Source organism: Bombina bombina, chromosome 6 (genome assembly GCF_027579735.1).
Source record: "Bombina bombina isolate aBomBom1 chromosome 6, aBomBom1.pri, whole genome shotgun sequence".
NCBI classification, from domain to species: Eukaryota; Metazoa; Chordata; class Amphibia; order Anura; family Bombinatoridae; genus Bombina; species Bombina bombina.
This window is the reverse complement of record NC_069504.1, coordinates 811,373,243-811,400,856: the sequence shown is the minus strand read 5'-3', so window position 1 is coordinate 811,400,856 and position 27,614 is coordinate 811,373,243. Positions and strand designations below refer to the sequence as shown.

General features: G+C 39.6%; 1 protein-coding gene across 1 annotated transcript in view; it reads right to left on the bottom strand.

Annotated features, from left to right (window-relative positions):
• Positions 1-3,471: 3,471 nt before the first annotated feature.
• The window catches only part of MRI1 (methylthioribose-1-phosphate isomerase 1), a 36,346-nt gene continuing 12,203 nt past the window's right edge, over positions 3,472-27,614 (bottom strand). Inside the window, exons 4-6 of the mRNA XM_053718163.1 lie at positions 20,769-20,945; positions 3,823-4,047; positions 3,472-3,745 (exon numbers count right to left, since the gene is read on the bottom strand). Coding sequence (XP_053574138.1) covers positions 3,624-3,745; positions 3,823-4,047; positions 20,769-20,945 — 524 coding nt within the window. The 3' untranslated portion in view covers positions 3,472-3,623. The remainder of the gene's footprint in view (positions 3,746-3,822; positions 4,048-20,768; positions 20,946-27,614) is intronic.

Here is a 27,614-nt window from a genome sequence, read left to right as displayed (position 1 = left end):
CTCGTAATCTCACCGTTTATTTTCTTCTGACACAATCTTCGCACATCCACCCTGATGATCAAGGCACAAAGAATGACTGGGGATTGTGGGAAGTGGGTGGATACTTGAAGCTTTGCTGGGGTATTCTTTGCCTCCACCTAGTGGCAAGGAGTTGAATTCCCACTAGTAATTGAATGGATTTGTGGGCTCTCCATGCCATTGGAAAGAAAGGTTATAAGGTATATTAATATAACAACAATGTTGGTTGTGCAAAGCTGGGGAATAGGTAGTAAAGGCGTTATCTATCTTTTGAAAGTTTTTGGAGTAGACTGTCCCTTTAAGAATGGAGGCGTCTGTTGATCAAATTTGCAAGGCAGCTACTTACATAACTACAAAATTCTACAATTTTGATGCCTTTGCTCCTCTAAAGCAGCTTTTGGTAATAAAATTCTTCAGGCAGTTGTTTCCAACAAAAGTGAGTACACCCCTCACAGTTTTGTAAATATTTTATTACATCTTTTCATGTGACAACACTGAAGAAATTACACTTTGCTACATTGTAAAGTAGTAAGTGTACAGCCTGTATAACAGTGTAAATTTGCTGTCCCCTCAAAATAACAACACACAGCCATTAATGTTTAAACCGTTGGCAACAAAAGTGAGTACCCCCTAAGTGGAAATGACCAAATTGGGCCAATTTTCCCTCCCCGGTGTCATGTGACTTGTTAGTGTTACAAGGTCTCAGGTGTGAATGGGGAGCAGGGGTGTTAAATTTGGCGTTATCGCTCTCACACTGGTCACTGGAAGTTCAAAATGGCACCTCATGGCAAAGAACTCTGAGGATCTGAAAAAAAGAATTGTTGCTCTACATAAAGATGGCATAGGCTATAAGAAGATTGCCAAGACCCTGAAACTGAGTTGCAGCACGGTGGGCAAGACCATACAGCGGTTTCACAGGACAGGTTCCACTCAGAACAGGCCTCACCATGGTCGACCAAAGAAGTTGAGTGCACGTGCTCAGCATCATATCTAGAGGTTGTCTTTGGGAAATATAAGTATGAGTGCTGCCAGCATTGCTGCAGAGGTTGAATGGGTGGGAGTCAGCCTGTCAGTGCTCAGACCATACGCCGCACACTGCATCATTTTTGGTCGGCATGGCTGTTGTCCCAGAAGGAAGCCTCTTCTAAAGATGATGCACAAGAAAGCCCGCAAACAGTTTGCTGAAGACAAGCAAACTAAGGACATGGATTATTGGAACCATGTCCTGTGGTCTGATAAGACCAAGATAAACTTGTTTGGTTCAGATAGTGTTGAGTGTGTGGCAGCAACCAGGTGAGGAGTACAAAGAAAAGTGTGTCTTGACTACAGTCAAGCATGGTGGTGGGAGTGTCATGGTCTGGGCCTGCATGAGTGCTGCCGGCACTGGGGAGCTACAGTTCATTGAGGGAACCATTAATGCCAACATGTACTGTGACATACTGAAGCAGAGCATGATCCCCTCCCTTTGGAGAATGGGCCGCAGGGCAGTATTCCAACATGATAACGACTCCAAACACACCTCTAAGACTACCATTGCCTTGCTAAAGAAGCTGAGGGTAAAGGTGAAGGACTGGCCAAGCATGTCTCCAGACCTAAACCCTATTGAGCATCCTCAAAACGGAAGGTGGTGGAGTGCAAGGTCTTTAACATCAACCAGCTCCGTGATGTCATCTTGGAGTGGAAGAGGACTCCAGTGGCAACCTGTAAAGCTCTGGTGAACGCCATGCCCAAGAGGGTTAAGGCAGTGCTGGAAAATAATGGTGGCCACACAAAATATTGACGCTTTGGGCCCAATTTGGACATTTCTACTTAGGGGTGTACTCACAATGGTTTAGACATTAATGGCTGTGTGTGGAATTATTTTGAGGGGACAGCAAATTTGTACACTCACTACTTTATATTGTAGCAAAGTGTCATTTCTTCAGTGTTGTCACATGAAAAGATATAATAAAATATTTACAAAAATGTGAGGGGTGTATTGTATGTGTATATATATATATATATATATATATATATATATATATATATATAAATAATAAATAAATATATAATGATAAATAAAAAAAAAGATAATGGAGACAAATTTGTTATTTATTTGGGATGCCCATTCTGATCTTTTGTGAGGATCCAAATGCGGGAGTAAGCAGTGGCTCATGCCCTTAGGATATTTTCAAAGATGGATTGATACTTGTAAAAGATCCCCACTCTAAGATCTGGATTTGCAGAGATCTTAGTGTGGGGATCTTTTACAGGAATCAATCCAGCTACGAAAATATCAAAAGGCACAAGCCGCTGCTTACTTCTGCATTTGGGAGAAATTATGTTGTCCCGCCCTCATTACTCGTGGACTCCACAGCTTTGGTATTTGTTTCCCAGGAGTAATGGCTCATGGACTCTAACCACCTTTATGAAAGAAAAATGTTATGATTACCTAATACATTTCTTTCATGGTGGTGAGAGTCCACAAAACCCACCCTTTTTTTTTCTCTAGAAGCAGTTCAAGTATGCACCTCTCCCCCCCCTGCTCATTTGTTCGTATCCTTTCCAACCTTTCTTCTTTTATTTGCTTGGCTATACGTCAGACTAGTTCACCAGTAAGGCGGGAGGGTTTTTAAGAGCCTTTGCCGCCAGCTAGTGGACTGGAATGGAATTCCCAGGAGTAATGGTTCATGAACTCTCACCACATAAAAGAAATGCATTTATTGGGTAAGCATAAATTATGTTTTTGCTTCCATTTAAATTATTTATAGGATATATTTATACTTTTAAAAACAGATGGTCTTCTTAAAAATGTTTGTTTAAAAAGATAGATAATTCATTTATTACCCATTCCCAAGTTTTGTATAACTATTATTTTACCTCTATCACTAGATATATGCAGACTGCCCCCTTATCTTAGTGCTTTTTAGAAACTTGCATTTCAGTGAATTAGCGCTGTCTCATGCATAACTTCACAGGAGTGAGCACAATGTATTTATAGTGCACATGAACTAGCAATGTCTAGCTGTAAAAGCTAATGAAATACACTGATATAAGAGGTGGCCTTCAAATGCTTAGAAATCAGCATATGTATGAGCCTAACTAGGTTTAGCCTTCAACAAAGAATACCAAGATAAAGCAAATTTGATGATAAAAGTAAATTGAAAAGTTAATAAAATCATGAAAGTTTAATTTTGACTTTACGGTCTCTTTAAATTATGTCTTGTTACACACCCATATTATATATAAAATATTTTGTATTTGTGGAGGCGTTTTCCATTCAAACAATAGATCTGTGAGTTGTCCTTATCCTCTAGTGAATAGTCTGTTCCCTGAGGGGTGGTGTTCACAGATATACATATCCTATGTAAATATCAATTTAATACAATACACAAATATTTTATTTTTGTTTGTGTTACTTTGTATGAAAGTGCACTGCACAGGAATACACATTGTCCGGGCACAAACGAGATATACTAGTTTCTGAGTATTTTATTATAAAATCGAACTATGGTTACAGTGGCTGACATGGAAACAGACATGAGTCTTCTGCAGAAATGTTCACCTATGTATGATGACTAATCAGGTGACACACTAAAGAAGATCTCCAAAGACCTGAATCGACATCAAGCTTTCTGGGTCAAGCCTTCCTTAAGTTCTTCTGGTTTGAAGACCCCTCGCTCAGTGATTATTCCAGTTATTAGCTCATGTGGGGTAACGTCAAATGCTGGATTCCATACATTGATACCTACGATGGAAGGAAGAATTTGAAGTAAAATATTGACAATTATTTCCCATACAACTAATAGTTCCATATTCTCTCACCTGGTGCTGCAATTCTTACTCCATTTATATCCGTCAGTTCCTGGCTGGGTCGCTCTTCGATAACAATGCTGTTGCCAGTGGGTAGACTAAGGTCACATGAAGTACTAGGCGCAGCTACATAGAAAGGGATTTTATGGTACTTGGCAATGATAGCAAGCTGATAAGTACCAACTTTATTGGCAGTGTCACCATTTGCAACCACACGGTCTGCACCCACCACTACAGCTGTGGGCAAAAAGGAAATGTTAGCTGAAACATCAAAATATATATAAAAGGAACAACACAAAGAGGAAGCATTAATACATGGAATAAATCAGAGATTCTGCAATTGCAGAGGAAAACACTTCAAAACTACTTCACTTTATTTCATTCCTATGACATGGAGAGTTCACAACGTCATTTCAATTACTAGTGGGATATTCAACTCTTGGTCAGCAGGAGGCAAAGAGCACCCCAGCAAAGCTGTTAAGTGTAACTTCCCTTACCCATAATCCCCAGTTATTCTCTTTGCCTCTGTCAATGGAGGTTGTGCAAAGTTGGTGTCTGAAGATTGTAATCCTTTTATGGGTATTTTCCCTGCAAGCAAGGATTGGGGTATAGCTGTGTCCACATCAATCTTTTGAGTAAAAGTAGAGGTAGCTTTTAGCAGTTAGAAGGCAGCGAGGAAGTCTTTTGCTTTACTTTTAACATTTTGCTACCCTTTTGTAGAAAGCCAGAGATAGTTACTCTGATAATTCTTTTAACTACAGGTTCATGACGGGGAGTGGAGTACAGTTCACACCTATGTAGCTGTTACCTACCCTACAGCTGGATCCACAGGTAAGTGCATTTTCCTTCTAGGTTCTTCTAAAGGATAGCACTTTAGAGGTAAAACCTCTATTGGATCAAATTTTGTACATAATTATCTAAGTGGTCTTAGATATTTTTGGGGGGGCAGATTTGCAGGCAATATGTATGCTTAACACTGGCAAGAGAGTCTAAGGTGTTAATATAAGCTGTGTGCTTAGGACTTATGCAAACTATGTGAAAAGTTTTTGCATCTAACTTATTGAGTAAGGGACAAAGCATATGGCAAGGGGAACTGTTTAACAGAGTCTGGACTTTATAAGGCTGTTATGGCTCTGTTAGATATTTGTACTTTGAGAAGTTTGAATTATTTTAACAGGCTTGTGGTGCAGTTTAATTGTTCTCACAGCCCGCACACGTGACTCTCCGCTCTTCCGTGTGTGTGAGGAGCGGAGTTTAGTCATTCATTGAGCCTGGACTGCTGCAGTTTGATTTTCACACAGTCGGTTTGCTGATCTGATCTTGTACTTAAGTCACCTCATCTGGAGAGTTCCCTTACTAGTGGGGTGATCGTCTCCGGTACGGTAGGAGCCTCAAACTCTGGGTTTTTTCTGATTAAAGTGACAAGTGCCGTTTTTTGGGATAATTATATTTACAGAGTTTTTTCAATCAATTATTTATATCTATTCTAAAGATTTACTTTTGAAAGAAATAGTTATTTACAATGGAATCTGAAGGAGATTCTTCAATTAACATAGTTAAATGTTTGCTTTGCTTAGAAGTCCCAATTGTGCTGCCTATGCAATTTTTTTCCAGTTGTTTGGCTAAGACCTTAAAATATAAGGATAAATTAACCCCTTGTGAACCTAATGTGTCTCAGGATATAGCTGTTCTGGATATGCCTCAGCTTTCTCCTCAAACGTCCCAAGCCTTATCACTTTCGCATACAGTGCCTTGTGTGTTCTCTCAACCCCCTGGGGGTGTTTATTTGCCAGGGGATTTTGCTGCGCAGATAAGTGCTGCGGTAACGGCGGCTTTGTCTGCTTTCCCTACTTCGGGTAAGTGTAAGAGGAAATCTAAGCATTTGTCTGCTAGTAAGGTCTCTGACCCCTTTAATTCTCCCTCATTTGTCTGATAAGGAGCATACTTCAGTAGCTTCTGAAGATTAAATCTCAGACTGATACTTTGGCAGAAAAATCTTCAGAATCTGAAGACGTAAATTTTAGATTTAAAACTAGAGCACCTCCGGTTATAACTGAAGGAGGTTCTAGCTACTTTAGACTACTCTGAACCTTCAGTTGCTGTCAACCCCACAAAGTCTTCTAAATTAGAGTTTGATTCCCCATCTTCAGAGGAAGTTTTCCAGTTCCAAGGAAGATGTCTGAAATTATAGCTCAGGAATGGGATAAGCCAGGGGTTCCTTTTTCACTTTCCCCTGGTTTTAAAAAAAATGTTTCCTGTTGCTGACTCTATTCGCGACTCTTGGCACACTGTACCTAAAGTAGAAGGAGCTATTTCTACTCTTGCCAAGACAACTACCATTCCTATAGAGGATAGTTGCTCTTTTAGGGATCCCATGAATAAGAAGCTTGAGTCTTACTTAAAGAAGATGTATATCCATCAGGGATTACGGTGGCAACCTGCTGCGAGTATCGCCACGGTTGCAGGAGCAGCATCTTATTGGCGCGATCCCTTAGCTGATCTTGTTACAAAGGAAACTACAGTTGAAGAGATCCAAGACAGGATCAAAGCTCTCAAACTAGCGAATACCTTTATCTGTTATGCTAATATGCAGATAATTAGACTGGGAGCTAAGAGGTCTAGCTTCACTGTACTAGCACGCAGGGCCCTGTGGTTATTAAAGTCCTGATTGACTGAAGTTTCTTTGAAGGCCAAGCTTTTGGCTTTACCCTGTAAGACTCTGTTTGGACCAGGTCTGGCGGAAATCAGTTCAGAGATTACGGGTGGAAAGGGTTCTTTCCTGCCTCAGGATAAGAAGAATAGACCTAGGGGTCGGCAGACTTATAATTTCTGTACCTTTCGCAACTTTAAGGGACAGAAGTCTTCATCTGCAAAACCAGAGCTATCCAGGTCCTCTTGGAAATCCAGTCAACCCTGGAATAAGGGAAAGCAGAACAAGAAGCCTTCCGCTGACTCTAAATCAGCATGAAGGTTCCGCCCCCTATTCAAGTTTGAATCAGGCGGGTGGCAGGCTCTCTTTTTTGTCAAGCCTGGATACACAATGTTCCAGATCCAAGGGCTGTGGACATAGTATCCCAGGATTACAGAATGGGATTCAAGTCTTGCCCTCCAAAGGGCAAATTTCTCCTGTCATGACTATACGCAATTTAACAAGGCCTTTACCTGGTTTGAAGAAAGGACCTATCCTCCCTGGGAGTTATTGTACTAGTCCCTCTACAGGAACAGGGTCTAGGATTCTATTCAAATCTATTTGTGATTCCCAAAAATGAGCAAACTCTTCGTCCAATCCTAGATCTCAAGTGCCTCAACAAGTTCCTCAGGGTTCCGTCCTTCAAGATGGAAACTATCCGTTCCATTCTCTCTTTGGTACAGGAAGGTCAATTTAGGACGCCTATAGACCTGAAAGACGCATGCCTTCATGTTCCCCTTCACAGGAAATATCACAAGTTTGAAGTTTGCCTTTCTGGACAAACATTTTCAGTTGGTTGCTCTTCCATTTGGTCTGGCCACGACTCCCAGACTATTCACAAAGGTTCTGGGGGAATTGCTGTGGCGCCTTATCTAGACGACATCTTGGTTCAGGTGTCATCTTTTCAACTTGCTCAATCTCATACAGAGATGCTGTTGTCTTTTCTACGTTCCCACGGGTGAAAGGTGAATTTGGAAAATAGTTCTCTAATTTCTTCTACAACTGTGTGTTTCCTAGGGACAATAATAGATTCAATGTCCATAAATATTTTCCTGATGGAGGTCAGAAAATCCAAAACTTCTTACTTCCTTCTTTTCCCTCCAGTCTGCCTTTCACCCATCCGTGGCTCAATGCATGGAGGGGATTGGTCTGATGGTAGCAGCCATGGACATCATCCCTTTTACTCAGTTCCACCTAAGACCGCTGCAGCTTTGCATGCTCCGTCAATGGAATGAAAACCATTCAGATTTGTCACAAAGGATAAGTCTGGACCCCCTAACAAGAGACTCTCTCTCGTGATGGACATCTCGGGAAGATCTGTCTCAGAGCACTTGCTTTCTAAGACCTTCCTAGGAGATTGTGACTACATACACCAGCCTGTCAGGCTGGGGAGCGGTTTGGAGTCCTCTGAAGGCTCAGGGCCTGTTGTCTTGGGAAGAGTCCTCTCTCACCATAAACATCTTGGAGTTGAGAGCAATCTTCAACGCCTTGACAGCATGGCCTCAATTGTCTTTGGTCCGGTTTATCAGATTCCAGTCGGACATCACCTCAGTGGTTTACATCAACCACCAGGGAGGAACTCTGAGTTCCTTAGCCATGAAGGAGGTGACTTGCATTTTGCAGTGGGCAGAAGCTCACAATTGTCTGATATCTGCCATCCATATCCCAGGTGTGGAAGTGTTCTCTCAGATAACCCTTAGGTGGGGAGTTACAGAGTTGGATCTGATGGTGTTCTGCCAAAATGCCAAGGTTCTAAAGTACGGTTCAAGGTCAAGAGATCCTCAGGCCGTCCTGATAGATGCACTAGCGATTCCTTAGAAGTTCTCTCTGGCATATCCGTTTCCTCCGTTTGCTTTCCTTCCATGAGCCATTGCTTGTATCAAACAAGAGAGAGAGCATCAGTGATCCTGATAGCTCCTGCATGGCCTCGCAGGATCTCATACAGATGTCATCTCTACCTCCTTGGAGGTTACCTCTAATTCAGGGTCCTTACCTCCATCCAAATCAAGATTCTCTGAAGCTGACTGTGTGGAGACGTGGTTTTTCTGAAGTGGTCATTGAGACTATACTTCAGACTCGCAAGCCAGTTACTCATAAGGTTTACCACAAGATATGGCATAAATATCTTTATTTGTGCGAATCTAAAGAGTTCTACTGGAGCCGGGTGAGGATTCCCCTGAATCTGTTTGAGCCAAAGCATGCTGTTGATATAAAGTTGTTGTCTTGGAAGGTTTTGTTTCCCTTTGCTATTTCTTCCGCTCGCAGAGTTTCTGAGCTTTCAGCTCTGCAGTGTGATTCCCCGTACCTTATCTTTCATGCAGATAAAGATAAAGGTAGTGTTGGATCAAAATATTAATCAGGAAATTGTAGTTCCTTCTTTTTGTCCTAATCCTTCTCATAAAGAATGTCTTTTGCATAACATGGATGTTGTGCGGGCTCAAATTTTTTTACTTACAAGCTTCTAAAGATTTTAGACAAACTTCTACCCTTTTTGTTGTTTTCTCTGGAAAGCTAAGGGTCAGAAGGCCACTTCTACTACTCTCTTTGGTTGAGAAGTCTAATTCGGTTGGCTTATGAGACTGCTGGACAGTAGCCTCCTGAGAGAGTTACAGCTCATTCCCCTAGGGCTGTCTCCTCTTCTTGGGCTTTCAAAAATTAAGCTTCTATAGAACAGATTTGCAAGACGGCTACTTGGTCCTCTCTGCATACTCTTTCCAAATTCTACAAAATTGATACTTTTGCCTCGGCTGAGGCTTCTTTTGGAAGAAAGGTTCTTCAAGCGGTGGTGCTTTCTGTTTAGGTCCTCCTGCCTTTTCTCCTTCCCTGTTCATTCCGTGTCCTCTAGCTTGGGTATTGGTTCCCACTAGTAATTGGAATGACGTAGAGGACTCCATGTCATAGGAAAGAAAACAAAATTTTTGCATACCTGATAAATTTCTTTCCGGACATGGAGAGTCCACGACCCCGCCCTCTTTTTAAATTTGGCAGTTTTTTTTGAGTAAACCTCAGGCACCTTTCCACCCTTGTGTTTCTTCTTCCCCCCCCCCCCCCCCACATGACTTGGCTTCAACCCCCTTGTGCCAATTAGACATAGGTACTTACGTCACACAGTACTTTGCTCAGCCAGCATACTGTGTTGATGCAGTACCTTCTTTGTCCAACACTGTGGTGCATGCTGCAGTCCCACTGTCAGCTTAGATATAGTAATGGAGCGCTAATCATGCTCACTTACTGGACTCGATTTATTAAAAACGCAAGGAAAATTCTCTGTAATTCTCCTTTGCTCTCCTTTAGAGAAGCGCATCTGTGCTCTCAAATATATATATATATATATATATATGTATAGAATTAAGTAGAATGTTACCATTCAGTGTCAGTGAGTGGAAACAGGCGTTACTCAAGTAAATGCGCTAGTCAGAGGTATGAAAATCTCATAGAGCAGCTATGAAGGTACAAATATTGTATGATAGACTAAGTCTATACAATATAGGAAAAATAGGAGTCAAAGGGTAAACAGCGCTTATGGAGATTCTTAAAAACTGAATAATATTAAAATCTCGGCAGTGTTGGTGGGTAAAGAAAACAAAAAAAAAAAAAAAAAAAAAAAGGGAAGAGAAGTATATGAATATACGTATATATATTAGAGTCTTTGATAGGATATTGGAATCCTAGTGTAATGAAGGCGTAATAGATACCCTTACCAAAAGTTACCTCAATCCTATGAGGTAAGTTTGCCGCATTGGAGGATGTATCTAGTGGTTGAATGAATCCTGGATGTTCTGGTCTGTATAAAATCGCTGCCTCTTGGAGTAGAATGGGATGTGGGTCCCCTTTGTGCTGGTTTCTTTAGGAAACTTCCTGTATTTATTGCCTCTTGGAGCTTGGTTTTCTTGTCTTGGTATGAACTTTAGGATGTCAGAGCAGGTGACGTGGTTACAGGGTACTTATTTCTTTTTTCTTTTCTTATTTTTTCTTCATTTTCCTTAGAGTTGTGTCAGCAGATACAAAAAAATTTCCCTTTTCCGACTCCGAGTCGTTACTCTAAGGAAAATGAAGAAAAAATAAGAAAAGAAAAAAGAAATAAGTACCCTGTAACCACGTCACCTGCTCTGACATCCCAGAACATCCAGGATTCATTCAACCACTAGATACATCCTCCAATGCGGCAAACTTACCTCATAGGATTGAGGTAACTTTTGGTAAGGGTATCTATTACGCCTTCATTACACTAGGATTCCAATATCCTATCAAAGACTCTAATATATATACGTATATTCATATACTTCTCTTCCCTTTTTTTTTTTTGTTTTTTTTTTTTTTTGTTTTCTTTACCCACCAACACTGCCGAGATTTTAATATTATTCAGTTTTTAAGAATCTCCATAAGCGCTGTTTACCCTTTGACTTATATATATATATATATATATATATATATATATATATATATATATATATATATATATATATATAATTGTGCTTCTCCATAGGAGAGCTGATGAGATACATTTCTCAAGTCGGATTAGTATCTGCGCCTTATTTATCATTGAAAATAAGCAATATTCTCCATGTAAGTCATTTATTAAACAATGTAAATATTTATACAGCCCCACTAGTAGCTTTGTTAACGCCTCTCTTCAACAAACTGTCATGGAAGAAAATAGATCTACATTTGAAGCAAACTAGATAATAGAAGTAAATTAGAAAGTTGTTTAAAATTGCATGCTCTTTCTTAATCATGAAAGAAAAAATTGGGGTTTCATGTCCCTTTAAGACATTAACATGATGGTAAACACATAAAGGGACATTTTATCCCCTAATTGATTTATTGTGGCCTAGATTACAAGTGGAGATCTATTGTTAGCACAAGGAGTGTAAACGTGTTTGTGAAATTGGTATGTTCTTTATGCTCAAATCCATATTACTAGTGGCGCGCTGTTAAAATTTCCACAAATTTGTTTGCTCAAACTCTCATAGAGTGGTAATATGCTCTTATATTACAAGTTGAATGTAAATGAGATTGCATTTACAGATCAAACTTAAAAAACATAATTTATGCTTACCTGATAAATTTATTTCTCTTGTAGTGTAGTCAGTCCACGGGTCATCCATTACTTATGGGATTATATCTCCTTCCCAACAGGAAGTTGCAAGAGGATCACCCAAGCAGAGCTGCTACATAGCTCCTCCCCTCACATGTCATATCCAGTCATTCGACCGAAACAAGACGAGAAAGGAGAAACCATAGGGTGCAGTGGTGACTGGAGTTTAATTAAAATTTAGATCTGCCTTAAAGACAGGGCGGGCCGTGGACTGACTACACTACAAGAGAAATAAATTTATCAGGTAAGCATAAATTATGTTTTCTCTTGTTAAGTGTAGTCAGTCCACGGGTCATCCATTACTTATGGGATACCAATACCAAAGCTAAAGTACACGGATGATGGGAGGGACAAGGCAGGAACTTTAAACGGAAGGAACCACTGCCTGAAGAACCTTTCTCCCAAAAATAGCCTCCGAAGAAGCAAGTGTCAAATTTGTAAAAAATTTTGAAAAAAAGTGTGAAGTGAAGACCAAGTTGCAGCCTTGCAAATCTGTTCAACAGAGGCCTCATTCTTAAAGGCCCAGGTGGAAGCCACAGCTCTAGTGGAATGAGCTGTAACTCTTTCAGGAGGCTGCTGTCCAGCAGTCTCATATGTTAAACGTATTATGCTACGAAGCCAAAAGTAGAGAGAGGTAGCCGAAGCCTTTTGACCTCTCCTCTGTCCAGAGTAAACGACAAACAGAGAAGAAGTTTGACAAAAATCTTTAGTTGCCTGCAAATAGAACTTCAGGGCACGGACTACGTCCAGATTATGCAAAAGTCGTTCCTTCTTTGAAGAAGGGTTAGGACACAAAGATGGAACAACAATCTCTTGATTGATATTCCTGTTAGAAACTACCTTAGATAAGAACCCAGGTTTAGTATGCAGAACTACCTTGTCTGAATGAAAAATTAGATAAGGAGAATCACAATGTAAGGCAGATAACTCAGACTCTTCGAGCCGAGGAAATAGCCATCAAAAACAGAACTTTCCAAGATAACAGCTTGATATCAATGGAATGAAGGGGTTCAAATGGAACACCTTGCAAAACGTTAAGAACTAAGTTTAAGCTCCACGGCGGAGCAACAGTCTTAAACACAGGCTTAATCCTAGCCAAAGCCTGACAAAAAGCCTGAACATCTGGAACTTCTGCCAGACGTTTGTGTAGAAGAATAGACAGAGCCGAAATCTGTCCCTTTAACAAACTAGCAGATAAGCCCTTTTCTAAACCCTCTTGTAGAAAAGACAATATCCTAGGAATCCTAACCTTACTCCATGAGTAACTCTTGGATTCGCACCAATATAAATATTTACGCCATATCTTATGGTAAATTTTTCTGGTAACAGGTTTCCGAGCCTGTATTAAGGTATCAATAACCGACTCCGAGAAGCCACGCTTTGATAGAATCAAGCGTTCAATCTCCATGCAGTCAGTCTCAGAGAAATTAGATTTGGATGGTTGAAAGGACCCTGAAGTAGAAGGTCCTGCCTCAGAGGCAGAGACCATGGTGGACAGGACGACATGTCCACTAGGCCTGCATACCAGGTCCTGCGTGGCCACGCAGGCGCTATCAAAATCACTGATGCTCTCTCCTGTTTGATCTTGGCAATCAGTCGAGGCAGCATCGGAAATGGTGGAAACACATAAGCCATGTTGAAGACCCAAGGGGCTGTCAGAGCATCTATCAGCACCGCTCCCAGGTCCCTGGATCTGGATCCGTAACAAGGAAGCTTGGCGTTCTGGCGAGACGCCATGAGATCCAGATCTGGTTTGCCCCAACGATGAATCAGTTGAGCGAAGACCTCCGGATGAAGTTCCCACTCCCCCGGATGAAAAGTCTGGCGACTTAGGAAATCCGCCTCCCAGTTCTCCACGCCTGGGATGTAGATCGCTGACAGGTGGCAAGAGTGGGACTCTGCCCAGCGAATTATCTTTGAGACTTCCAACATCGCTAGGGAACTCCTGGTTCCCCCTTGATGGTTGATGTAAGCCACAGTCGTGATGTTGTCCGACTGAAATCTGATGAACCTCAGTGTTGCTAACTGAGGCCAAGCTAGAAGAGCATTGAATATTGCTCTTAACTCCAGAATATTTATTGGGAGGAGTTTCTCCTCCTGAGTCCATGATCCCTGAGCCTTCAGGGAATTCCAGACTGCGCCCCAACCTAGAAGGCTGGCGTCTGTTGTTACAATCGTCCAATCTGGCCTGCGAAAGGTCATCCCCTTGGACAGATGGGGCCGAGAAAGCCACCATAGAAGAGAATCTCTGGTCTCTTGATCCAGATTTAGTAGAGGGGACAAATCTGAGTAATCCCCATTCCACTGACTGAGCATGCACAATTGCAGTGGTCTGAGATGCAGGCGCGCAAATGGTACTATGTCCATTGCCGCTACCATTAAGCCGATTACTTCCATGCACTGAGCTACTGACGGGTGTGGAATGGAATGAAGGGCACGGCAAGTATTTTGAAGCTTTAATAACCTGGACTCAGTCAGGTAAATTTTCATCTCTATAGAATCTATAAGAGTCCCTAGGAAGGGAACCCTTGTGAGTGGTAATAGAGAACTCTTTTCCACGTTCACCTTCCACCCATGCGACCTCAGAAATGCCAGATCTATCTCTGTATGAGACTTGGCAATTTGAAAACTTGACGCTTGTATCAGAATGTCGTCTAGGTACGGAGCCACCGCTATGCCTCGCGGTCTTAGTACCGCCAGAAGAGAGCCCAGAACCTTTGTAAAAATTCTCGGGGCCGTAGCCAACCCGAAGGGAAGAGCTACAAACTGGTAATGCCTGTCTAGGAAGGCAAATCTTAGGTACCGATAATGATCTTTGTGAATCGGTATGTGAAGGTAGGCATCCTTTAAGTCCACTGTGGTCATGTATTGACCCTCTTGGATCATGGGTAGGATGGTTCGAATAGTTTCCATTTTGAATGATGGAACTCTTAGGAATTTGTTTAAGATTTTTAGGTCCAAGATTGGTCTGAAGGTTCCCTCTTTCTTGGGGACCACAAACAGATTTGAGTAAAATCCTTGCCCTTGTTCCGTCCGCGGAACTGGGTGGATCACCCCCATTAATAAGAGGTCTTGTACACAGCGTAGAAACGACTCTTTCTTTATTTGGTTTGCTGATAACCTTGAAAGATAAAATCTCCCTTGTGGAGGAGAAGCTTTGAAGTCCAGAAGGTATCCCTGAGATATGATCTCCAACGCCCAGGGATCCTGGACATCTCTTGCCCAAGCCTGGGCGAAGAGAGATAGTCTGCCCCCCACTAGATCCGTTTCCGGATAGGGGGCCCTCTCTTCATGCTGTCTTAGGGGCAGAAGCAGGTTTTCTGGCCTGCTTGCCCTTGTTCCAGGACTGGTTAGCTTTCCAGCCCTGTCTGTAACGAGCAACAGTTCCTTCCTGTTTTGGAGCGGAGGAAGTTGATGCTGCTCCTGTCTTGAAGTTACGAAAGGCACGAAAATTAGACTGTTTGGCCTTTGATTTGGCCTTGTCCTGAGGAAGAGAATGACCCTTACCTCCAGTAATGTCAGCAATAATTTCTTTCAAGCCGGGCCCGAAGAAGGTCTGCCCTTTGAAAGGAATATTAAGCAATTTAGATTTAGAAGTCACGTCAGCTGACCATGATTTAAGCCATAGCGCTCTGCGCGCTTGGATGGCGAATCCAGAGTTCTTAGCCGTTAGTTTGGTTAAATGTACAACAGCATCAGAAACAAATGCGTTAGCTAGCTTAAGTGCTTTAAGCTTGTTCATAATCTCATCCAATGGAGCTGTGCGAATGGCCTCTTCCAGAGACTCAAACCAGAATGCCGCAGCAGCAGTGACAGGCGCAATGCATGCAAGGGGCTGTAAGATAAAACCTTGTTGAACAAACATTTTCTTAAGGTAACCTAATTTTTTATCCATTGGATCTGAAAAAGCACAACTATCCTCCACCGGGATAGTGGTACGCTTAGCCAAAGTAGAAACTGCTCCCTCCACCTTAGGGACCGTCTGCCATAAGTCCCGTGTGGTGGCGTCTATTGGAAACATTTTCCTAAATATAGGAGGGGGGGGGGGAAAGGGCACACCGGGCCTATCCCACTCCTTGCTAATAATCTCTGTAAGCCTCTTAGGTATAGGAAAAACGTCAGTACACACCGGTACCGCATAGTATCTATCCAGCCTACATAATTTCTCTGGAATTGCAACCGTGTTACAATAATTCAGAGCCGCTAATACCTCCCCTAGCAGTACGCGGAGGTTCTCAAGCTTAAATTTAAAATTAGAAATCTCTGAATCCAGTCTCCCTGGATCAGATCCGTCACCCACAGAATGAAGCTCTCCGTCCTCATGTTCTGCAAATTTTGACGCAGTATCTGACATGGCTCTCCCATCAGCGCGCTCTGTCCTTAACCCCGAGCAATCGCGCTTGCCTCTTAATTCTGGCAATTTAGAGAATACTTCTGTCATAACAGTAGCCATGTCTTGCAAAGTGATTTGTATGGGCCGCCCTGATGTACTTGGCGCCACAATATCACGCACCTCCTGAGCGGGAGGCGAAGGTACTGACACGTGAGGAGAGTTAGTCGGCATAACTTCCCCCTCGTTGTCTGGTGATAATTTCTTTACATGTAAAGATTGACTTTTATTTAAAGTGACATCAATGCATTTAGTACACAAATTTCTATGGGGCTCCACATTGGCCTTCAAACATAGTGAACAAACAGATTCATCTGTGTCAGACATGTTTAAACAGACTAGCAATGAGACTAGCAAGCTTGGAAAATACTTTCAAATAAATTTACAAGCAATATAAAAACGCTACTGCGCCTTTAAGAAGCACAAAAAGCTGTCACAGTTGAAATAACAATGAACCAAATTAGTTATAGCAACCAAATTTTCACAGTAAATGTATTAAGTTAGCAAAGGATTGCACCCACCAGCAAATGGATGATTAACCCCTTAATACCCAAAAACGGATATCAATTTAACAAATAACGTTTTTAACACAGTCAAAACACACTGTCACAGGTCTGCTGTGACTGATTACCTCCCTCAAAATGAATTTTGAAGACCCCTGAGCTCTCTAGAGACGTCCTGGATCATGGAAGATGAAGTAGGAAGACTGACTGAATTTTTACTGCGCAAAAAAAAAAAAAATCGCTAAAATAGGCCCCTCCCACTCATATTACAACAGTGGGAAATATCAGTTAACTGTTTCTATGCAGAAATAAACGTTAGCCATGTGGAAAAATCATTCCCCAATAAGTTTTATCACCAAGTACCTCACAAAAAACGATTAACATGCCAGTAAACGTTTTGAACATTTTAAAGATTATGAAGTGTTATTAATAAGCCTGCTACCAGTCGCTTTTACTGCAGTTAAGGCTCATACATTACTTCAGTATTAACAGTATTTTCTTAGTCAAATTCCATTCCCTAGAAAAATACTTCAGTGCACGTACACTCATCAGCCTAATACCAGTCGCTACCACTGCATTTAAGGCTGTACTTACATTACATTGGTATCAGCAGTATTTTCTAGTCAATTCCATTCCTTAGAAAAATAATTTACTGCACATACCTCGTTTGCAGGGGGGCCCCGCATGCTATTCCCCTTTCTGAAGTTACCTCACTCCTCAGAATGTGCGAGAAACAGCCAGTGGATCTTAGTTACTTCTGCTAAGATCATAGAAAACGCAGGCAGATTCTTCTTCTAATACTGCCTGAGAACAAACAGCACACTCCGGTGCCATTTAAAATAAACTTTTAATTGAAGAAATAAACTAAGTTTTAAAAAACACCACAGACCTCTCACAACGACCTATCTAGTTGAGTTGCAAGAGAATGACTGGATATGACATGTGAGGGGAGGAGCTATGTAGCAGCTCTGCTTGGGTGATCCTCTTGCAACTTCCTGTTGGGAAGGAGATATAATCCCATAAGTAATGGATGACCCGTGGACTGACTACACTTAACAAGAGAAAAAGAGTTTGTCTGGATGAAACAGTTGCACTAAACCTCACTATGAACCCCTAAACTGCCACCCCCCACTTAAACTATCTGTATACTATTAACCCCTAAATCGCCACCCCCCACCGCAAAGTAAGCTTCTACACTAAAAGTCTGCACTACCCTATTAAACCCTAAAACCGTCAGCCCTCACATCGCAAACTAACTATGGATACTATTAAGACCCCCAAATAAAATAAAACCCTATTCTAAAACTAAACTACAAATAAGGGCCTTTTGAAGGGCATTGCCATAAAGTAACCAAGCTCTATTACAAAAAAAAAAAACCCCACTATCTTAATAAAAAACTAATCTAAAAAGGGCCCTGAGAAGGGCATTTGGCTGGGCATTGCCCTTAAAATGGCATTTAGCTCCTTTGCTGTCCAGATTTAAAAAAACCCACAAAAATAAACAACCAACACTAAAGCCCAATATGGTACTCACCAAAGATGATGATGGTGGCGCTCCATTTTTATCTTGGGGTGGTCTATCTTCTTATCTTCATCCCAGTGGCGGTCTTCATCTTCAGAGCTTAAACACGGAGGACCTCTTTTTTTAATGCAGTCACCAGCTGCAAGCTGAATTTGGAATTAGAGGTAAATCAACCTTCCGGGCATCACAAGGCAGTAAGGTTAAAAAAAAAAAAAAAAAAAAAAAAAAAAAAAAAAAAGACTTGCAGGGGGGCAAAAACCATATAAGAAATAACTGGCAGACCCACATGAAACATGTCTGCAATTTTTTGCCTTTTCTGAAAACTACTATGTGCTGTTGTGAGCTGTGGGCTCACTTTTGTTTTTAGCAGTCTCACGAATAAAAGTTATTTCTTTTATGGTTTTTGCCCCCCTACAAGTCTTTTTTTACCTCACCGCCTTGTGATGCCCGGAAGGGTTTGATTGATTCACTATTACTTTGGCGCTGTGACGTAAGCGCCTGCTTGTCTTGGGCTCCCAGGAAGTGGGGAGGAGTGAGAAGAGCGTGGAGACAGGTGCATTCGCTGAAGACACGCTGCCCTTAACACATGTCCTGGTAAACGCCACTGTATTTTTCGGTTTGCTGTACTTGGAGTTAGGAGGAACCCTTGCATTTCTATTGGCTGATTTGCAGGGGTACCTCGCATTCCAAATTTAGTTTGTGGCTGGTGACCACATGAAGAAGACCTCTGCCGGTGTTCAAGCTCTGAAGATGAAGACCACCGCCGCTGTGCTGCACATAAGATGGACTGCCGCCGGGATGAAGATCGAGCATCGCCATCATCATCTTTGGTGAGTACTTTTTTGGGCTTTAGTGTTGGTCTATTTTTTTTTTTTAAGATTAAAGATTTTTTTTTTTTATAAATTCAAGCAAAGTTGTGGATGCACTCTCACCATCCAGTTACAACTGCCAGGGTGCTGAATAAAGCACTCACTGGTCTTCAGACATTTAGCCAGCAATAAGCAAGTGTAACCCAGGATCTGAACCAAAAATGGCCCAGCTCCTAAGCTTTACATTGCTTTTTAAATAAAGACAGCAAGAGAATGAAGAAAAATTAATGGGCGTAAATTAGAAAGTTGCAAAAAAGTTGCATGCTACAGCTGAATCATTAAAGAAAATAATTGGGTTTAGTATCCCTTTAAATATTGGCAAAATAAGTAAAGTCTTAGTATTTATAAAGCATGGGCTCTGTGGAATATAACAGTGTTATGCACTTCCCCTTCTAATTAAATATATATATATATATATATATATATATATATATATATATATATATATATATATATATATATATATATATATATATATATATATATATATATATATATATATATATATATATATATATATATATATATATATATATACACACATACATATACACACACTTTTTTTTTTTTAAACCATGATGGTCCTTAAAGTAACATTTATAAATAACAGAAACTCTTATAATATTGCGAAGTATTACACTGCCCCCACCCGGCAATTTCATAATGCCACCTGGCTGTCAAAATGATCTGTAGTCAACGCTGGAGATAACAATCATCTGGCAGCAAGAGAGCAAGAGCATTATGTTGTGATAATACCACGTAGAGTGTGGAGGATAACACAGATTTCATTTTAAGCTTAAATGAACATGAAACCTAAAGCTTTTCTTTTGTGATTCAGATAGAGCAGGCAACCTGAAATTTGGCCCTCCAGAGGTTTTGGAACTACATTTCCCATGATGCTCAGCCAGCATATCAGCTGGCTGAGCATCATGGGAAATGTAGTTCCAAAACCTCTAGAGGGCTAAGTTTCAGGATGTCTGAGTGTTAGGAATTATTGTTAGCATGAGTAGCACCATCTTGTTCTTGGCCGCCATTTTGTCTTTGGCATCCATCTTGTCTGAATAACCTTTATTATAGTGGTTTATTCTGTAGTTAGAAATACATGCTTGTTATTATTCTCTGCAAAGCTAGTTAACCTTGTAGATGTCCCTGGCACAACGCCTGGAGGGTACTATCTCTATAAGATGTTCAAATAACCTTGTGTTCATCCTAGATGCACTCCTTATTAGGACTATAGAAATATTGTTTATGAGCTAGTATTTTTCCTGACAAACACTGTGTAAAACTGTAAAATGACGCGGCCATAACGTGTCATTATGTTAACCCCATACGCTGTATCTGTCGCCCTATAAAACATGCTTTGTATCTTTCAATAAACAGAATAGTATTAGATCATTGCTGTGTGGTCTGAATTACTGTTCTCTGGACGTCCTTATCAAATAATCAATTCATCTACAGGTGGTACGGTGGGCCCAAGTCCTGACTGACACTCCCCCTTTGAAACCAACACCTTACACTGAGATAGAGGATACACTTTAAAACAACTTACCAATTTACTCCCAATATCAAAATTGGATCTTTCTCTTTGTATCCTTTGTTTAAGTAGTAATGCACTACTGGGAACTAGCTGAACACATTGGGTGAGTCAATGACAAGAGGCATATAATGTGTTAGCTCCCAGTAGAGAATAGAAGTAAATGGGAAAGTTGTTTAAAACTGCCTGCTCCATCTGAATCTTGAAAGTATAATTTTGACTTTATTGTCTCTTTAAAAAACAACAGTCTCTTATTTGTTTCCCATTGTATTTTCTAAAGGAGAGAAAAAAAAAAACTTGAATTGCCCTCACTGTGTAATCAGGAAAGGTCTGACCCTGTCCCCAGCACTCACCAGCAACACGACGCTCCCTCATGGTAACAGCAGCCATGCTATCAGTAATGAGAGTGGCAGGAATCTTTTCATATACCAGTTCATAGGCCGTGAGTCGGGAGCCTTGATTATAGGGACGAGTCTCTGTGCAAAAGACGTGCGAAAGATGGCCAAGAGCATGCAGAGAACGCACCACACCTACAGAGACGAGAAAGAGAAAAAAAAAAAAAGTCTTACCTGCAAGATTTTACATTTTCCAGGATGATATGCAATGGACTTCACCCTCAAAGTGAATATAAAGAATCATGATGTACCCACCTTCACAAGGGACACATTTGGCTCACCTTTAAGGGACATGAAACCCAATTTTTTTTCTTTCAGGATTCAGATAAAAAATACAATTTACTTCTATTATATTTTTTCTTAATTTCCTTGATATCCTTTGCTGAATGAGCAGTAGTGCACCAGTGTTAATTTCGTCGACTAAAACTAGACTAAAATGACTATAAAACTAAAGAAATTCTGATGACTAAAATACGACTAAAACTAAAATGACATTTTAGTCAAAAGACTATGACTAAAACTAAATCACAATGACATTTTAGTCAAAAGACCGACTAAAACTAAAATCAAAATTTGCTGACAAAAAACATTTTATGTAAGGTGTTATAATTAATCCATATCCAATTACTGCTCTTTTGTAAAATTTACTAAAACTTAATTTTATTAAATTTTAAGATAAATAAAGACGTTATATATAACAGTTAAATCTGTTAAATTTGTATTGCACATTCAAACCTTAATACCATATATAAAAACAGGTTAATAAACCTTTACTCCAGGAGTATATAATGAGTTTGGAAGTTCTAGAGCAGTGCTAATATCGTTGCCGAAAATGTTTCGAATCTGTGAACAATCAATTGATTCTTCCTATAGAAATAAGAATAACACACAAGTATGGGTTTAAGTTATGCTGTGCCTGTGCTAGCTGCAGAAACTTTTTGTTGTGTTGAGTTACTGGATACTTGTTTTAATTATTAACAGAGAACTGTTAAAGTTTTTATATTCGGGTAATATGTTCAATACAGCCAATACAGTTTACAGTTTTGTTTTTTATATATTTTATAGTTGCACGTCTGTTTGTTTATGAAACTTGGTTTTATTTAATTTTAAGTTTAATAAAGATGTTACATATCACAATGGCTAAATCTGTGTCTGTATTGCATGTTTAAACCTTAATACCATAAATATTAACAGGTGTTATGTTTACTCCTGGAGTATATAATCAGTTTGCAAATGATAGAGAAATGCTTAAATAATGCATTACACTTTAACTAACCCCCTTAGATTTTAGTCGACTAAAACTAGACTAAAACTAAAACAATTCAGATGACTAAAATACGACTAAAACTAAAATGGCATTTTAGTCAAAAGACTAAAACTAAGACTAAATTGAAATTTTCTGTCAAAATTAACACTGTAGTGCACTACTGAGAGCTAGCTGAACACATAGTCAACCAATCACAAAATGTGTGCAGACACCAATCACCAGTGAGCTCCCACTTGTGTAGGATATGTACATTTTTAATTTTTCTTTTATAGGACAGTCTATTTTATTTTTTAAATGTCTAAAAAGACAGATAACACCTTTACTACCCATTCCCCAGCTTTGCACATCCAACATTTTTAATGTACTTTATAACGTCAAACTCTAAATCTCTGCCTTTTTCTAAGCCCCTGCAAGCCGCCTTTATCTCTGCATTATATTAGTTTTTTTCACAGCAAGACAATGCTAGCTCATGTTTGCCACTTCTGTGGAGTTACGCATGAGACGACACTTATTGTCTAAATTGCAAATTTGTAAATAGCACCGAGTTAAAGAGGGCAGTCTGAAGAGGTTTAGATACAAGGTAATGACAGAGACAATGGGGGATTTACTGAATACAATTAAATTATATAGTGTATAAGAATTACTAGGCTCTTTGTTATGGCAACACATTAAAAACAGTTATGCTTGGGGGGCGTGTCTGAACACCAACCAAAATGGCTGCTTTTCAACTACGGCTGTGAATTTGAGCAGATAAATCTGCTGTTTATCGCTCATCAGCACTAAAATCCAAGGTTTCTTTAAGTACTACTATGATGTCCATCTCTAGAGGAACAGAATTTTATAGTTTTCATACTAGTTTCCAGCCCGGCAGAACATAAGTTATGTTGTACGCAGCGGAGGCCTAACATCGGCCTGGACCCTCATTCGCCCTCCCCAATTTCCTGATCAGCCAGGTTAAGCAGCTGAAAGAGCTGAGCAGCTATAAGAGCTGAATTTAAACCGCAAGACACAGCAAACTCTGAGAACTTTAAGTTACTCATGGAGTTGAATCACGTAACACTGCTGAAGATGGTAGACCGTTTATTACATGATCACTTTTTGCGCTTTGCAGAGACCTTACATCTAGCATGGGGGAGTGTTTGCAAAAACGTGACACCGAGATTATTGCTTACTTCAGAGGGCAAATCCGCCCTGCATTAGACACCCACTTCATGGAACCTGAGATTGTGGAGATAATATACCAGGTAGAATGTGCAGCGACAACCTTAAGGGGCAGTGAAAGCAACATAGCAGAACGTGGTGCAGCTGACAGTTTTGTACAGACGGAGAGTGAGGAGGTCGCTAAGAAAAGACATGGGGTTATGCCCTGGGCTCCAGTTACCATCAAGACCTGCTCCATGACCCCAAACCTGACTCGAAGACAAAATAAGGAGAGAGATCATCTGGTGGGAATGGCGTTTGGTCAAGGCCCTGACTCCCAGTTGATAAGAGCCGTCCTGGGCGAGTGGATGCATTACACCCACGGTGGAACACAGAGTTCAATCCTGAAGCAGTGGTCACTTGAATCAAAGACCCCTTGGTGCAGTATAAGAGCCACAGTACAGGATCACCTCCACACTCGAGATCCACCTGAGCGGTCTCATCGAACTGTTTCTTTGCCCCAGATCAGGAGTGGGGCAATTTATTATTCTGCTAACTAGGAGTCAAATAACCACTTGGTGGGACTATTATACTGACTAACACCTCGGGACATGTTACTTGTAAGCCGTGTCCCAAATATATTTATGGTTTTCACTTTGTTTATAAGTGCTTAATGTTGGTCACACAAGTCTGTCTGCAATTTATCTTAAGCTCATAATATGAGACTGATATGTTATATTCTACTTTTAATAATAATTAGCCATGTATTGCACATACAGGTATGTTTTCATGTTTGAGGTATTCAAGTGATTTGTTTAGATTAGAATTCTACTGCTATAGTTGTTAATAGGGGTAATTAGCTATTTTTAGATACCTATATGGGGACTGCTCATTGTGTTATACTAGAGTGCTAAGTATACCTTCTTTTAAACCACTTGTTTAGTCTGTAATAATTAATTATTCATATAACCCATCCAGTATTGTGTATTAACCCTAGGCCAGCAGCAATAAACATGCTCAGAGCGAGAATTGCCTATTCTCTTTTCTACTATACTTAATTGTTTTTCTCTATTTGTGTTCATGTCCTTGTCCCCCTTTGTCAGCAGCCGAGACATTGAGGAATTGTAACCTTGGGCTACTTATTATAAATGGGTTTAATATAGTATAATTGTTATAGGATTTATACAGTCCCCTCTATTGAGACTAAAAAGATACCCTAACCTAGATATCTTAGGCAAAATCGATATTAGAGTGATAGGATACACTAGCTACAAAACTCATAACTTTTTACGCTCTACCCTTCTCTAGGGCTCCAGAAGCTGCGAAAATCCGAGTAGTATGGCTAAATAGCCTCAAGAAATAGACCAGGATTAATATTAAACCCACAAAGAATAGTATAATGGTCCTTACGACCCTACCCATATCAAGGTTGTCCCAGCTTTTATATATTCCAGGTCTACACCGTTTGCAGACTTTTTTTTCTGTATAATAACATTCCTCATCCTAACCCCCAGACACAACCCGCTTGGATGTTTTGATATTAGTGCAGCTCGTAACAATTGCCCCATCTGTGGCACCCTATAGAGTCTTTGTCTATTGTTTTTTTCTTATTAATTTGTGCTAACCTTAATTTTATTTTCAGGTCTATTGATAGTTTAAGTCCATCTAATCTCTTTGCCCTTAAGGTGGTACAACTCCTTTGATGTTAGTATACCATCTCAAATATGTATATTCATAGCTCCATATCACCTAAGGTGTTATATCTTTAGATGAGAGGCCAATTTCGGACCTCATTTTACAGTCGGCGGACTTGTTAATTACGTTGTTTAACCAATGTTTTTTTACTAGGTGTTGGTTTTGTATTATTCTAGTCCATATTGATTTCATTTCTATTTATATATGTAACAAGGGTCCAAGAGTGGCCCTATATATTTAAAGGGACACTGAACCCAATTTTTTTCTTTTGTAATTCAGAAAGAGCATGCAATTTTAAGCAACTTTCTAATTTACTCCTATTATGAATTTTTCTTCGTTCTCTTGCTATCATTATTTGAAAAAGAAGGCATCTAAACTTTTATTTGGTTTAAGTACTCTGGACAGCACTTTTTTATTGGTGGATGAATTTATCCACCAATCAGTAAAGACAGCCCAGGTTGTTCACCAAAAATGGGCCGGCATCTAAACTTACATTCTTGCATTTCAAATAAAGATACCAAGAGAATGAAGAAAATGTGATAATAGGAGTAAATTAGAAAGTTGCTTAAAATGTAATGCTCAATCTGAATCACGAAAGAAAATTTTTGGGTACAGTGTCCCTTTAATAACCACTGAGTGACCCCCTATAACCCCCCTTCCTACTCTATCCTTATGTTAAGGGTCCAAGAGAGGCCATTGTTTATTTTAAGGGGGGGGGAACACGTTTTTTCATAAGCCTTGATATTTACTTCTTATTTTATCATCTATAGTTATATAAATAGAAAAAGAGGATAATATAGCTAATGTGGGCTTAATAGTGATTATATTTCCCTGTAATACAATGTGTGTAATTTAACATAGACTGCAAGATCTACTCGATTGCCTACATCACTTGTTGCTACTTTTTGTAATGTAATGGGAAGGATTTGGCTTCTTGTTAAAGGGACATGAAACCCATACATTTTCTTTCATGATTCAGATAAAGAATAAAATTTTAATCAGCTTTCTAATTTACTTCTATTATCTAATTTGTTTCATTCTCTTGGTATAATTTGTTGAAGGAGCAGCAATGCACTAATGGTTTCTAACTGAATACATGGGTGAGCCAAGCAATCACAATCAATATATATATATATGCAGCCACCAATAAACAGGTAAAACCTAGGTTCTCTGCTACTCCTGAGCTTGCCTAGATAAACCTTTCAGCAAAAAACAACAAGAGAAGGAAACAAATTAAATAATAGAAGTAAATTGGAAAGTTGTTTAAAATTGTATTCTCTATCTGAATTATGAAAGAAATTTTTGGGGTTTCATGTCCCTTTTAGTATATTTTCTCGTCTTACACTTAATATCTGGAAATTTGTAAGTTTTATCCTGAATAAAAATATTTATAAAAAAAAAAAAAAAATTATGCTAGGAATACTATGAAGGTAAGGATATTTTTAAACGTTAATTTAATCTAAAGCCCAAAAAATCATTTACATATATAATCACAGAACTCCATCAGAGATGGCTGTTGTGTTAGGCCAACCATGCAATCACTTGCAGCCTCTTAAAGGGATATTAAACACAAATTAAAGGCTAGATAGAATGATGGACTGAAAGCAAATATTAACATAACAATGTGCAGATGCATTTAATAAAATATTAGTTTTTTTAAATATTAAACAAATAAATGTAATTTTTTGTGTCCTTAAAAGGGACATTAAACACGAATTAAATGCTAGGTAGAATGATGCATTCAAAGAAAATATTAGTCTGAGAATAACATGTAGATGCATTTTTTAAAGTTTCATTAGTTGTTTAAATATTGACAAAATAAGTGTAAAGTTTTAGTGTCTATAAAACAATGGGAGCTGCCATGTTGTAACCAAGGTTACCTTCTCTGCTGTGGCCAATTAGGGACAGTTATAAATAGGTCACTAGAGTGTGCAGCCAATGGCTGTGTGGAATGTAACAGTGTTCTGCACTTCCATTTCTAACAGGAACAGAAAAGCTCACAATTTCAGAATGGAATTACAGGAAAAGGGGACAAAATAAATAATGAAAGTATATTGCTAAGTTTTTTATATATATACACGATTTATTATTTTATATTACTATCTCAATGTGTTTAATGTCCCTTTAAAGCAGTTGGTGCCTCTATGTTGTAACCCAAGTTTCCTTCTCTGCACGTCACTTTTAACAGAAATTGTAAAGGCTACTATTTTTAGAATTAAATTATAGGAAAAGGGGATATGTTTTTTTGCTACATATAATTAAGCATTTTATATTACAATCTCAAGATGTTTAATGACCCTTTAATATGAAGGGAATTTCATAAGCTACAAATCTCCATTACACTGTTAGAATGTTTATTCAGCATATGCAGCTTCCTCAGCTATTGTGAGCTTCTAAATATGGCTAATACAGAAATCCTTGAATAAAGACAGCCATATATAGAAACTGTACAAATGAGATATATATATATATATATATATATTGGGTAAAGTCAGATAAAGTCACTGCATCAAACATATACAATGCCCTGTAATTACCCCCCATCTTCTTTGCCCCCCTTGTAAATCTCAAGGTTCACTTGGGGTGGATGCAAGAGGATTGGTGGGGCAAAAAAAAAAAAAAAATATAGTGTAGGTGGGGAAATTACAGTACATCGGGCTTTACCCACAACCGCTTGGGTAATCCTAGCATTACCCGGATTT